The following is a 13,336-nucleotide window of genomic DNA, read 5'->3' as shown; positions in this document are numbered from 1 at the left end:
AACTCCTCAGAATTACTTGCGTGTTCCTACTGCTTACTATCGAGCCTTCCAAAGAGCACATTATTAGTGCCATCTTTATACTCTTTTCTATCCAATGGTACAGCATAAAATGTGTCAGAAGAGAAACAAGCACCTCAACAAAATGATGTAATCACTGCAATTCTTAAAGTATAACTTCATTATAGCAATTTACAAGTAGTCTACGACAAGCTTACAGACAAGATTTCAGAATACTGACTAGCATGTTTAACACCCAAGATTCATCCTAGACATACGTTCAACCAACAAAGGAGGCTTAAGAATATTAGGGAGGTTCTTCATGCATGAATATTCATAATTACTTTTATTCAGTGATTATGTCATATTATAATTATTTTTTAAATGTTATGGTCAGAAATGCTTAGTTATTAAATTTAATTTCCTTGCTTTATACTTTACTATCATGGAATCCTCTACTGTGAGAGATTTTAATCTTTAATATCATCTAAAAATTGACAAGTTCTACTAATACCTACTAATCGCAACAGCTGTCCTGGGTTTCAGACAAAACACAAGTTGTTGACAGATTAATGGTTTTGCTATGTTCAAGGTTCTAATACTTAGCTAAGTAATGTCCTCTTGACTCAAAGTCATTATGTCAAATGTATTTTTAAAACAAGCCCTCTCCTGTTTGTGAAACTGCTAGAACTTTTAAGTTTCATTTTACAATGTTAAAATTTTTTGGAATTTTTCCTAGTGTTTATTTAAATCCTCCATCCTATCAACAACTTCTACTTTTGCTAATATCAGCGTGCAATAAACATCTCTTAAGATGCATTATGTACTAATCTTCCCAATAAAAATGCAAACATAATGAAGATATTAGAGGGATTGAAACCACAGTAAAATAAAGCAAATTTATTGTCTAAAAGTCTTGAGAATTTATCTTGTAAAGTGTCTATTTCCATCACCTAAAATATACCCTGAGTATTTTATTACTTCATACTTGCACACCTTTCCTGCTAAACTGTACTTTGAGAATAAAAAGTATGAAGTAGTATTATATGTTCCTATTAAGAACTAAATTATTTAATATTAAAGTCTTACTCGTCTACAAGGCCAACATAAATGCCCACTTATAAAATATGGGCATTCTCCCACAATTAATGTCCCACTACTGATAAAAAAAAAAATAGGAAAAAAAAAATTTCTTACCAACAATTCCACTGGTTATCGTCCCCAGCGAACCCCACCTAGCAAGTCGACATCATGACATGTCAGGTCAGGGCAGCCTCAACCTCGCTTCCCTGATAGTCAGGTGATAAAAGGAAGGAGTTAAAACAGGAAAAGTACACTTGCAGATTTCTGGATAACATCTGAAAATGGTTAAAAAACAAAAACAAAACAAAACAAAAAACCCAGAGCTTCTGGTAACCTCTAAATAAAAATTACATAAGTATATATATTTAAAAAGAAAAAAAAACTATTCTAGAAAGATTAACAGTAACTACTTCAAATTAAATATTTATATTCATTACAGACCAAATACATTAAATATGCAGTATTTTTAAGGCTTGGTGTTTGCATTTCAAAATTCAGAACTAATTCACATACTACTAGCACAAAAGTAAGCATGCTTGGTTAGTGGATTTGTCATTCTGAATTCTCTAGTCAGTCACCCAATCCACAGGCTTACTGAGAACTAAGTTAACAGAAGCTCCCATTCTTAGAGAAACATAAACACACTTATAAATCCAGTACACTCTTTCTATAAGGCTTTTTCTTAGCTGCTCACTTAAGAGATGCCACACAAAAAGGGACAACATTAACATTTCTTTACATACTTCAGTTGGTTTTCTTTAAGAATACTGGATAGCTCAGTATAATAAAATTCTCTTTGAAAAATCAAAACTGCAAATTTTAACAAATGTAAAACTCTTTACAATTGACAAGTAATAGCCTTATAGCAAGTATTTACTGGAAGGGTTTGGATTTTACAAATAATACACAATTAATAAAACATAGGTATGATTATCCAAATGGGCAGGAGGCAAATGATGTAATGAGTTTCCAGAATATTATGTGGCTTTATGCTAGGAATGGAATTTTATGTCCCTTCTCTTTTGTAATTTAAAATAGAATTTATTTTGATGCATGCTAATCTTTTTAAAAAGAGGGTTCACCTCCTAAGTCAGATTTCAAATGAGAGAAAAATTGTCTATTAACAGAAAGCATTGGGCTTTCTTATGCAGAATAACCCCAGTAACTAAGAAAACAAAAACAATTATGCTGAACTCTTTGCTTAAAAAAACTAACTACAGAACCGTAGCAACTCAATTTCCACATCAATTGATCAAATAAACTTGGATTTATTAGAAATCTGGCAACTTATTAGAACTTTTTTGCTTTAAAAAAATTAAAACACTGTCATTTAAATACATACATTTAAGCAACTGCTATAAATGAGTGATCAAATAAAAATTAGCATTCCATTATGGGGAAAGGGTATGTTTAGGTCAGTCTCAGGAAGGTACCTACAAAGAAGAGGTTGGCCTCAATATGAAGTAAATATATTTCCCAACACACATTACTGTAGCAGGCTCGTAAGTAAAGCAAAAGAAGTAGGTTGGGGAACAAAAAAGATGGCATAAGAGCAGGGAATGAAATTTCCCAGAACTCATTAAAAAAAATCCATTAAAATAAAGCACCTAATGAAAATCTAAAATAAAGACCTCCTGAATGGACATTTTTCAGGCTTATGGATTAGATTGTCAGGTTTATTTCTGTGAAAAGTTAAGCTCCAGATCTATTTTCTCTGCATGCTGCTACAGCAAGAGTCTACAAGATTCAACAAGGGAAAAAGCTCTCAAGTGAGACTTAATGTTCAAAAAATTGTTTTTCTCCGAAATAAAATAGCTACAAAAAACCTATAAAGCAATTATTAGGGGACATCTCTTAGACATATTTTAATAGGTGAGAGTAAAATATTATTTGCAACTAGAGGAAAGGATTTTGTCATGGAACCCAAGTTTTAGTCTTATGTTTTTGCTAGGGTTTCTATTTTAGGATGGGTAGGGGAAGCACAATCAATTACTTTTTCAGAATCACTTCTTTACCCATTCCTAATTTTCCTCATGGTTAACTTTGTATCTGGTAACATCTAATTTTAAAGAAATACAAACAAATCAAATTTTACTGTAGATGCTTTCTTCTTCCCAAGAAAAATCAGGATTTCAGTCTAATCTAGACTTATAATAACTACAAATTGTATTTTCAAAGTTTAAAAGCAACATTTAAAGAATGTTTGGTGTCTTTACTTACATACATGGGCATAAGAAAAACTACTGTATCTAAGCTTTACCAAGTAAATACCCATGTTAATTTGGGACAGACTACATAATTCCTTTATGAGTTTCCAAAAACACAAAAGGAGTATTAATAAGGTCTTTTAACTTACTGCACTATATAGTAAGTGTACTTTTAAAGAGAAATAAATAGAGACTATCATCAGTAAATACTATTCTTACTTGAAATCAAGAGAGAAGTCATGAAACTCAAAACATGATCTTAGCACGCTTGTAAGGAACTAAGTGGCTTACGGTCCTGAGATCTACTACTCCTGTCATAAAAGACACCAAACAGGAACAAAACACAAAATAAAGGTGTGATCATTTTAATTCCTCCCTAAATGGCTTATTTTTACAATTTAAAGCATTTTAGACCCACCTAGGAGTAAAACGGAAGAGAAAATTTTATGGTAATTTGAATGTAATCCAGACATTTCTGCACTGTCAAGTTTGGATTCTTTTGTTCCTCTTACTCTCGAGCAAAACTGTCATTATAATAATTGAGAATTTCTAAAGGAAACAGGGAAATAGAGGTTATAACTCGGCCAACAAAAATTTAGCCAGGAGGGTAGTAAAAAAATAAAAGAGATATTAACAGAAAGTCAGAAGTATGACTAGTGGATATTTTTACGCCTCTCTTATAAGGCATGAGTGCTTCTCAAAGCAAATTTACGTAGCAATAGGAAATTATATTCCTAAACCAGTAACTGAAGTGGTAGTCATGATTATGTACACTACAATTTAAGTCTAGTCCGCAGTGCAATTGACGCCACAGTACTAGCATTTTTTCCTGTTATACATTCACTTATCCAGCAAATAAGGTCTTCAGACAACAAATTATCCTTTATAGAAAGAATGTGGGTCAAAAATAAATTGCAGTCTGCTTCCCCAACCCCATTTTACTTATTAACGCAGATTATCCAATGCCTGCAAGAATGTTCAAAAGCCTCTGAACCCGTTTTTATAAAAATAAAGGATAAAATTTCAAAATTAGAAGAGACTATGAGAGAACACCAATCAATAAGTGCGATTTGAAATAAATACTAGAATTTAGACTAATCCTCAGTCTGATAGCCACGATACATATTGGAATAGACAAGAAAATTTGCATGAATTTGATCACTCACATAGGCAGTTATAATTTGAAAACAATATTCCTTGCAAAGGATTACGAATAAAATAATGTTTTAGGACACAATTGAATTTGAAATAGGTAATGTTTTGAATAGATTTTTTAGTTTTATTGAAATCTTACATGAACAAGAAATTGGAAATACAATCACATCAAAGAACAAATTGTCACGGCTTTGACGTTTAAGCCAAACAAATTTTGTAGGGCAGATTTCAAAAAGGTGTGAAGTTATAACAATTTAAAAACACAGTTAACCTACTTCTAGGAATGCAAAACATACAATCATAGGTTATTTTCAATACAAGAAAACTTAAATTTGTTTGCTTTAATTTCTTAAAACTACTAAGACAAAGCACTAGCTTGGATTTTTATTTACAGCATACTCCATACTCCTATGTAATCTAGCCCAAATCCAAAAAAATGAAACTGTCCAAAACCAAAGGTTCTGCAAAATCATGATTTAACAGTGTGCTCAGCTTGTTTTTGAAGCTAAAATGAAGCCTGAAACGATAAAAGCATTGTAACCCCCAGAATAAGGGAACTCTGCAAGCCCAATAATGTCCAAGAGCATTTATGAAAAGAGGAAAAAAAATAAAAAGACTTGAGTATATATACAATAGTGATTTCTTCAGCCCAATACAAATGGCAGCAAACTGCTACTTAAAGATGAAACAGTTAAGCCAATTTTTTTTTGAAGAATGTAGATCTAGAGCCAATCGGATCTTGCCAATATCATTTTCAAGCCCTCACTTGTCTATTTCCACTGTTGCCCATAAGTATCCTGATAAAATTCCTGGTTGTCATTATTGTAACCATAGTTACCAGAATAGTCACCACCTTGCTGAAGCGGCTGCTGAGCGATGGGTTGGGAACCCCAGTTCTGTTGGTTGTTGGTCTGACGGCGCTTGGAATCAGGTTGGTTGTACCCATCTGCCTTTCTCTTGCCTCCTACATTGCCCCCACGATTGCCCCGAGATCCACGGGAACCACGGCCTCTCTGCTGTTGTGCAGGACCCCCTCTGCCACCCCTAGAGCCTCTTGGTGGTCCCAAAGGTGCCCCCCTCTGTGAATAGCCAGCTCTACCTCTTGGAGGTGGTGCTCCCCGCCCCCTTGGTGGTGGTGGAGCACCTCGCCCTCCCCTTCCTCCTCCTCTTCCTCTTACTGCATAGCCATCATCATAGCCGTAGTAGGGATCTTCATAGCCTCCACGATAGTCGTGATAATCATAACCATAGTAATCATCATAGTAATCTTCATAGCCATAGTAATCTGGAGGGTAGCCATATCCACCTCTCCCCCCACCACGACCCCGACCTCTAATTGGAGGTGGCATACGAGGAGGAGGGTGATAGTAATAATCTTCATACCTAGCAATGGAGGGAAGGGAGAAAAGAAAAAAACAAATTAGCTTGCTTCAAGTCTATTCCTGAATTTTTTTATTAAGTTGATCTCTATTACCAACTTATTCTTTGTTCCGAGATGTATCTACGAAAATGTAGACTCACGCAGTGCTTCTGGAAGCCTGTCTAGCAGCTTGGCGCTCTTTCCTTTTCTTGTCTGGTGGCTTGGCTAAGACTATTTCAATTTCTTCCCCTTCTATCTCCTTGCCATTCATTTCATCCATGGCCTACACAAAATTACAAAAAGAAATTTATTTTACCTGTAAAAATAGAACTTTAAAACATAATTACATAGACATACCCTGCCAATTAATACAATTAATAAACAATTTACTTCACAACTATTTTAACTGGCAAAAGAATCTAGCCACAAAGCAAAAAATACAAAGTATTTATTTCCCTCCATCTTACCTTCTTACGTGTAAATTATATTGAAAACAAAGCTGATGTCCGACTCTTACATTTAAAAAGCTGGAAGGGCATTCAGAGCCACCTTAATTCCAAATAACTAACCCCTCAAGGTTGAGCCGTAACAAAAAAGCAAATCCACATCTGGGAAATGCCATATTTAATACAAACTTTTCAAGACTCAAATTTTAAAACAAGGCATTCAACATGTAAATCTGAAACTGCTCTTCCATAAAAATCTTAAAGATCTGAAAGGCAAATGAGGTTACTGAATGAGGTTATCAGTGAAAATGAACAAGATACTGACCAAGACCTAGAAAAGACACGGACTAATGAAGCCTGAGTATTCACCGGGAGAGCAGTAATCGAAAGCATCCTATGCTCTAGTCCCTTTATCTGTGTTGTTCCACCTAACAGCCTCTGCCATACATCCAAGTTCAAGTAACTCAGTAACAAAATATCACACCTCCTTGCCACAGCCTTTCTGCTTCCCTACACCATCTTTTCCACTCTGGACAAATGGAATAAAATGTTCTATCCATAAAGAACATTCAGAGATTTACAAGCAACTAGACAAAGATTACATCAGTCCTCTTCCACCTGCTAACTGCTCCCCATGACCACACCTTCACCTAAAGCAACTAAGTCCATAGAAGTTTCCCAGTTGCTGACACATTTTGTAATTTCACAGACCTCTCTGGCAAACCCCCCTACCAGTTTTTATACTTCTTTTCAAATAGAGACGAGTTATTTAGTAACAACTGAATGAGAAACAATACTTAGAAGGTATAAATTAGTTATCCGTGTTTCATATCATGCAATTTCAGAAACCAAGCATTAAATTCTGTACTAAGCTGTGAATTTTATAAGCAATGCTGTCTCACTAATTAGCTTTCATCAAAAAGCAAACCAATAAATTCTAACTAACACAAAGATTCTATAAGGCACGGTTTAAAGCAAATATCCTGGGCAGGAAACAGAAACTGCTCAAATTAGAGGGGGCCCCACTCCAACAGACCATGCTGAAGAAGGACCAGGCCTGAGTGAGTCACTGAGGATTCTCAACCTAACTTCCCAAATACAAAACTTCTGTTAGTGTTTTGTCTTCTTTGTTGGGAAAGAGGAACAAGAAACTACCAATTTCACATGGAAGATACTGGCAGAAAACAGCACAGGTATTCAGGTTTTACCCTCTAGCCACCACACAAAATGCTTTCACACTTTTCATTACTAGCATCAAATTGACTATTATATGCAAGAAGTATCTCTAACAACTACTGAAACCAGCAACGCAGCTAATACTACTAGAATTCCGCAATGACTGAAGAAAGGCAGATCTATGAAGGATAAGCACTCTCTCAGCACACATCTGGTGAACTCAGTAGGTCGTGCTGTGTGAGAAGTCACACTGCTCTGGTCTTTCACAGGTCCACAAAATAAGGTAAACAAAGCAGTTATAATACGATTCATTACCTGTTTGCCATTTACAGCAGCTAATTCCTACACCTTATAATATTTCTAGGGCATAATGCTATCAAATATTACGCTTACAAAAACAATATAGAGATTAAAAATAACTTGCCTGAAGTCACAAACCCAGTTAGTAATAATCAGGCTTTGAAATATGAAATCTTACTTGTTACACTACTACCACTTCACAGATTATTAAAAGTAAGTTCCAGAGTTCGGCAAAAGCTGAAAACCAATTTTATTTCAGTTTTTAAAGTCATTTTATGTGTTTAGCTAGTCTCAACAAAATTCAAATATCAAGAAGCAAAATTTCAAATTTCTACCTTAACAGCTGCTCCTCTGTCTTCAAAATGAACAAATGCATAATCTTTCAACTTCTTCACTCGTTCGAGTTTTCCAAATTCAGAAAATGACTTTTCCAATATTTCTTCTGTCACTGTAGTAGCCAAGTTTCTCACAAATAAAACTTTCACCTAATACAACAAATACAAAAAAAACTGGCATTGGCTACTAATTTTTTGCTGAAGTCTTATGTTAAAGTATTTCTTCCTAACTTCACAGCAGGCTTTCCTTCTCAAAAACATTAAATAATAAAGGTACATCACAGAAGGCATAAAAATTGCCAAGAAAATTATTCTGTCAGTTACCAATTTATATAGATTATCGGTTCCTTCTCCTGCCCTATAACTAGCACTGGGGCACCTGTGTGGCTCAGCCGGTTAAGTGCCTGCCTTTGGCTCAGTTCATGATCCCAGGGTGCTGGGACTGAGCCCCACATCGGGCTCTCTGCTCAGTAGGGAGCCTGCTTCTCCCTCTCCATCTGCTGCCCCCGCCTTATGTTCACTCTCTCTCTGTGTCAAATAAATAAGTAAATAAAATCTTTAAAACTAAATTCTAAAAAAAAAATAAGTAAAAATAAAGTACCTAACACTGTGAACAGAACCTTCAAGGAACCAAGAGATAATTACTAAGTTAATTCACAAATTTAACAGGTCCCTGAGTACCAACTTAAACAATATGTTCTGGGGTTTTGCTCCCTGCAGTAATTAATCCCTGAGTAATTAGTAATTAATCCCTGAGTAATTAAGCTAATTCTAAAGTTCATACAAAAAAATAAACAAGAATAGTCAGGAAAAAAAAAATTGGAGACTAGCCCTACCAGATATAACAAACTATAATGCTTAAATCACTGAAACAGTATAGTGTTCACCTGAATAAAACTAAAAGTCGGGGGTGCCTGGCTGGCTCAGTCAGAGGGGCATGTGACTCTTGATCTCAGGGTTGTGAGCTCGAGCCCCACACTGGGTGTGACGATTACTTAAAAATAAAATCTTAAAAAAAAAAAGTTGGATTCATACCTCAGACTACATACCAGGGTAAACTCCAAATAGATCAAAAATTTAAAAAGGGGTGGAGATGGGGGAGAGTCTGAAAAATATTAAAAGAAAATAAAGGTGGGGCGCCTGGATGGCTCAGATGGTTAACCGTCTGCCTTCCGCAAAGGCCCTGATCCAAGGGTCCTGGGATTGAGCCCCACTCTTCCTCGCCCTCTGCCTGCCACTCCCTCTGCCTGTACGTGCCCATGTGCTCTCTCTCCCTCTGTCAAATAAATAAATAAAATCTTGAAAGAAAGAAAGATAAAGGTAATTCCTTTACATAACATTGCTCCAAGGAAGGCTTTATAATTTAGAAGCTATTATAGGGGTGCCTGAGTGGCTCAGTGGGTTAAGCGGCTGCCTTCCGCTCAGGTCATGATCTCAGGGTCCTGGGATCGAGGCCCGCATCAGGCTCTCTGCTCCGCGGGGAACTATGCTTCCCCCTCTTCCTCTGTCTGCCTCTCTGCCTACTTGTGATCTCTGTCTGTCAAATAAATAAATACAATCTTAAAATAAAATAAAAGCTATTATATAAAGGAGTGGTAGAATTCACTACTAGAAATAAATGGAAATAAATGCCAGAAGGGAAGCCAAAAGACAACTGACTCCTATCACAAAGAGTTAACCTCCATTTTTTAAATATCAGAGCTCCAGAAAATAAGAAAAAGCTCAATGGAAAACTGAATAAAAGACATGCAAAATTCATGAATACAAGGTTCATACAAAGAAACACAAATGGCCCTTCAACATATTAAAAACTTAAACCCATGCATAGTAAGAGAAGTAAATCATAACAGCTTTGAGATATACCATTTACCAGACTGGCAAAATCCAAAAATATTACACACTATTTTGACAAGGATGAGGAAAGTGGGCCTCTTGTATTTTGCTGGTGGGAGGATGAAACAGTACAGGGGAGCACGGCAATATTTTACAATAATACAAAAACATTTCACAGTAACTGCAGATGCATGTACTCTGTGGCCCACAATTCTCTGAGAATCTATCCTACAGATATATCTGCACTTTTCTCAACTGACAAGATACAAGCTCTTTCACTATAATATTGTTACAATGAAAGATTAGAAACTCTGCCCAACCAGCTGAATACAGTATTGTATACCCACACAGTGGAATATTATGTAGCCATAAAAAATGAGGATGTGCTCCAAGAGCAGATATGAAGAAACCACCAAGACACACTGTTGGTAAGACATTTTTTTCCTCTTTTACATCTCCGAAATGGGAATCCAACTTACAGTTAATGTGACATGCAAGCACTGTTTCAAAATTTAATTGGAACACTTAATAGTGATACACCACCTTAGAGCTAATGAACTACGACACTGAATAAAGCAAATATAGATCAGTGAATGCAGGTTACCTGTACCCATGATGTAAAAAGTCAGGAAAGTAGGAATATATTTGCCTGTATCTGTCTAAGGAAATACTAAAAGAATAAACCAGAGACTACGAAAACTGGGTGTGTACTGAGAACGAGAATACAGTAGATGGAGCTAGGTAGAGGTGGGACTTTTTTTTTTTAAAGATTTTATTTACTTATTTGACAGAGAGATACAGAGAAAGCACAAGTAGACAGAGCAGCAGGCAGAGGGAGAGGGAGAAGCAGGCTCTCCGCTGAGCCGGGAGCCCGATGCGGGGCTATATCCCAGGACCCTGGGATCATGACCTGAGCTGAAGGCAGCCACTTAACCGACTGAGCCACCCAGGCGTGCCGAGGTCGGACTTCTTTAATCTATACCTTTCTGTGTAATTTTGATTTTTGAACCAAAAATCATTATTATTCAAAGAAAAAAATTAACACACCCGGTGAATAAACTGTTTCCTCAGATAAAGAATATATGAATAAAAATTATTTGGGGGAAGGTATTACTTCAAGGGGGGGACTCGAACACTGTCCACCTCCATCTCTACCCTCTTCATTTTCAGTGTTGTCACAGAGGCCAAACTCTACATTATGCAGGCCTCAGTTGGTTTATTTACTTTTTTTTTTTTTAACTCAACACAGATCTTTTTTTCTTTTTCGAGATGAAAAACATACGATATAAAAATTACTTGTTGAAAGTATGCTTAAAACATTCAACAGGAAAAAAGTCCCTTTAAGAAATATAGGCTCTTAGGTTTCGGTTGATTATAAAACTGACCCAACTTGGCAAAAAATCTTGTATGAATTAGAACACTGATAATGTTAAGAGCAGAAGGGTAGAACACCCACCCTCCACTTTAGAAAACAATAAAGGAATCAGTATTAGTCAATCAAATTTACTCAGTCGGTATTATGCAAATTTGTAGAGGCCTCTTTTTCATTCTGAATGTTGTTTATGATCTAGGAAGAATAGTTCCTAGAATAAAATGTTGAGGTTTTCTAACCCTATAAAGTTTAGGATGCACTTCATTCTAAAAGGTTATTAAGAGGTATGTGAAAAGTGTTGATGAACAAATCACCAGCCAAACTACACTTCAGATTCTCTGTGAATTTTATTCACCTCTTATAATGTGTAATATATCTATACTGCTATTTTAAACATGTTTTTACAGAAAAAGCAATATAAACTCTACTGTTTCTACAAGACAGTTCTAAATTGTAAGGGTGCTAAAGAGATTTATCCAACTCCAATAAAATAGAGGACATCCAAGTTCAATAGGTTTGCCCAAAGTCACAATTAATTATATTAGAAGAAACAAATGGAATTAAAATCAAGTTAGTAAAAAATAAAAATAAAAAAAATCAGAGCTATTTAAATTCCTAGTCCTTTCCTTAACACAAATCCATTCAAGGAATACAAGAAAAGGACACTGAGCAGCACATCTGAGAGCCTCTCTGGTTCATTCTCTGTGGATCTTCTCTAATCCAAAGATGACTTTGCCTATAAAACTTGTTCACACTAGTATAAACTGGGGCTCTCCTCCAAACTAATTGGAGTGAAGATTACTTGCTCAGAACCTGGAATAAAAAGCTTTAGAGGAAGACTTCCCAGTCAAGGAGAATTCAACTACCAATTTATGGTCATTACAGAGTTGTTGCCTCACCAAGAAGGGAAGAGACACACACCAAGATACTCAGAAATTCACTAAGATCAGCAGAGATGCAACTCTGATAAGTCCCTTCAATTCCAGCAGTCACCTGAAGGGAAAGCCTAACAATCAAGCCTCATGGCACCATTATTTACCAGGCAGGGATCATGACAACCGGAGTAGAAGGCTTAGGAGGAAAGTGAGGGCCTGCCACAGGACCTGCCATGCATATTTTGCCACCACCACATGAGAGCAAACACGATAACCCTCTGCCTTTCTTCACGGAGATGACAGTCTTAAGGGAACGTAATCATTAAATTTAAAAAAAAGGAAATAGAAAAATCAGCTATAAATCTAAATAAATTATCAATGGCCATGTAATAAAAGTCTTACTATGGTCAATGAAGACTGCAATTCATAATCTCCAAAAAACATTACTTCTGTCCGTATTCAGTAAGACCTCTCTTTTTTTTAAACCTCTGTATCCTTCCTAGCTCCTAGCCCTAAGCAAATTCTCAATGCTGATGGACATACTTAAAACAATTTCACTTCAGGTCCTTTTGCACATTTAATCTCCAGGGAAAGGGATGATTAATAGAAATTTCTAAATACCAAGACAGACTGTTAACTTTGGTATTAAAGCAGATCCTAGAATTAAGATCAAGAGCTATAAACTGTATTTATCATATAACTTTTAAAAGTTGAGCTTTATTGGAGTACAAAATTTAAATAATCATCTCACCCCCATCCCAAGCAACTGCATTTACCTTAGCCATGACTTCTGGATCTGGTTCTTCCACAGGGTCAGCCCATTCAACTGTAACTACATTTCCCCATACTTTTACTTTTCCACTCATCAGCCGGCGTCTGGCTTGTGCTGCTGACTTGTGATCCTCATATTCAAGGAAGCAGAACCCCCGATTCTTCTTTTTGTCATCGGGTTGATGATAGAGAATAACGTCCACCAAACCCTCTGTTAAACCAACAGCCAGATATATAAGCCAAAAGCATCCACCACACATCTAGCGGTTAGGCAGACCTAAATCCATTTGCCGAAGAGCAAAAAATATTGAAGAAGCCTCAAAATGATTCCCTAATTACCTAGTGGACAATTAAATCAGCATTGTTAGATATGGATTGTGAAACAGTATTTTATGTTCCTTTTAAATTTTTTCAGGGTTCTGAGGG

The 13,336-nt window shown here is 36.1% G+C and overlaps 1 protein-coding gene across 5 annotated transcripts in view; it reads right to left on the bottom strand.

Moving 5' to 3' along the window:
• Positions 1-4,529: 4,529 nt before the first annotated feature.
• The window catches only part of HNRNPR (heterogeneous nuclear ribonucleoprotein R), a 33,532-nt gene continuing 24,725 nt past the window's right edge, over positions 4,530-13,336 (bottom strand). For 3 of the 5 annotated variants that reach the window (XM_046007576.1, XM_046007545.1, XM_046007555.1), the window contains 4 exons: positions 12,916-13,130; positions 8,060-8,209; positions 5,964-6,085; positions 4,530-5,825 (listed from right to left, as the gene is read on the bottom strand). In XM_046007576.1, coding sequence (XP_045863532.1) covers positions 5,213-5,825; positions 5,964-6,085; positions 8,060-8,209; positions 12,916-13,130 — 1,100 coding nt within the window. In that variant the 3' untranslated portion in view covers positions 4,530-5,212. The remainder of the gene's footprint in view (positions 5,826-5,963; positions 6,086-8,059; positions 8,210-12,915; positions 13,131-13,336) is intronic. The other 2 variants (XM_046007566.1, XM_046007584.1) reach the window with 1 other exon arrangement.

This window comes from Meles meles, chromosome 1, assembly GCF_922984935.1.
Source record: "Meles meles chromosome 1, mMelMel3.1 paternal haplotype, whole genome shotgun sequence".
Classification (NCBI taxonomy): domain Eukaryota; kingdom Metazoa; phylum Chordata; class Mammalia; order Carnivora; family Mustelidae; genus Meles; species Meles meles.
The sequence above is the reverse complement of the archived record's forward strand: the minus strand, read 5'-3'. Positions and strand labels throughout refer to the sequence as shown.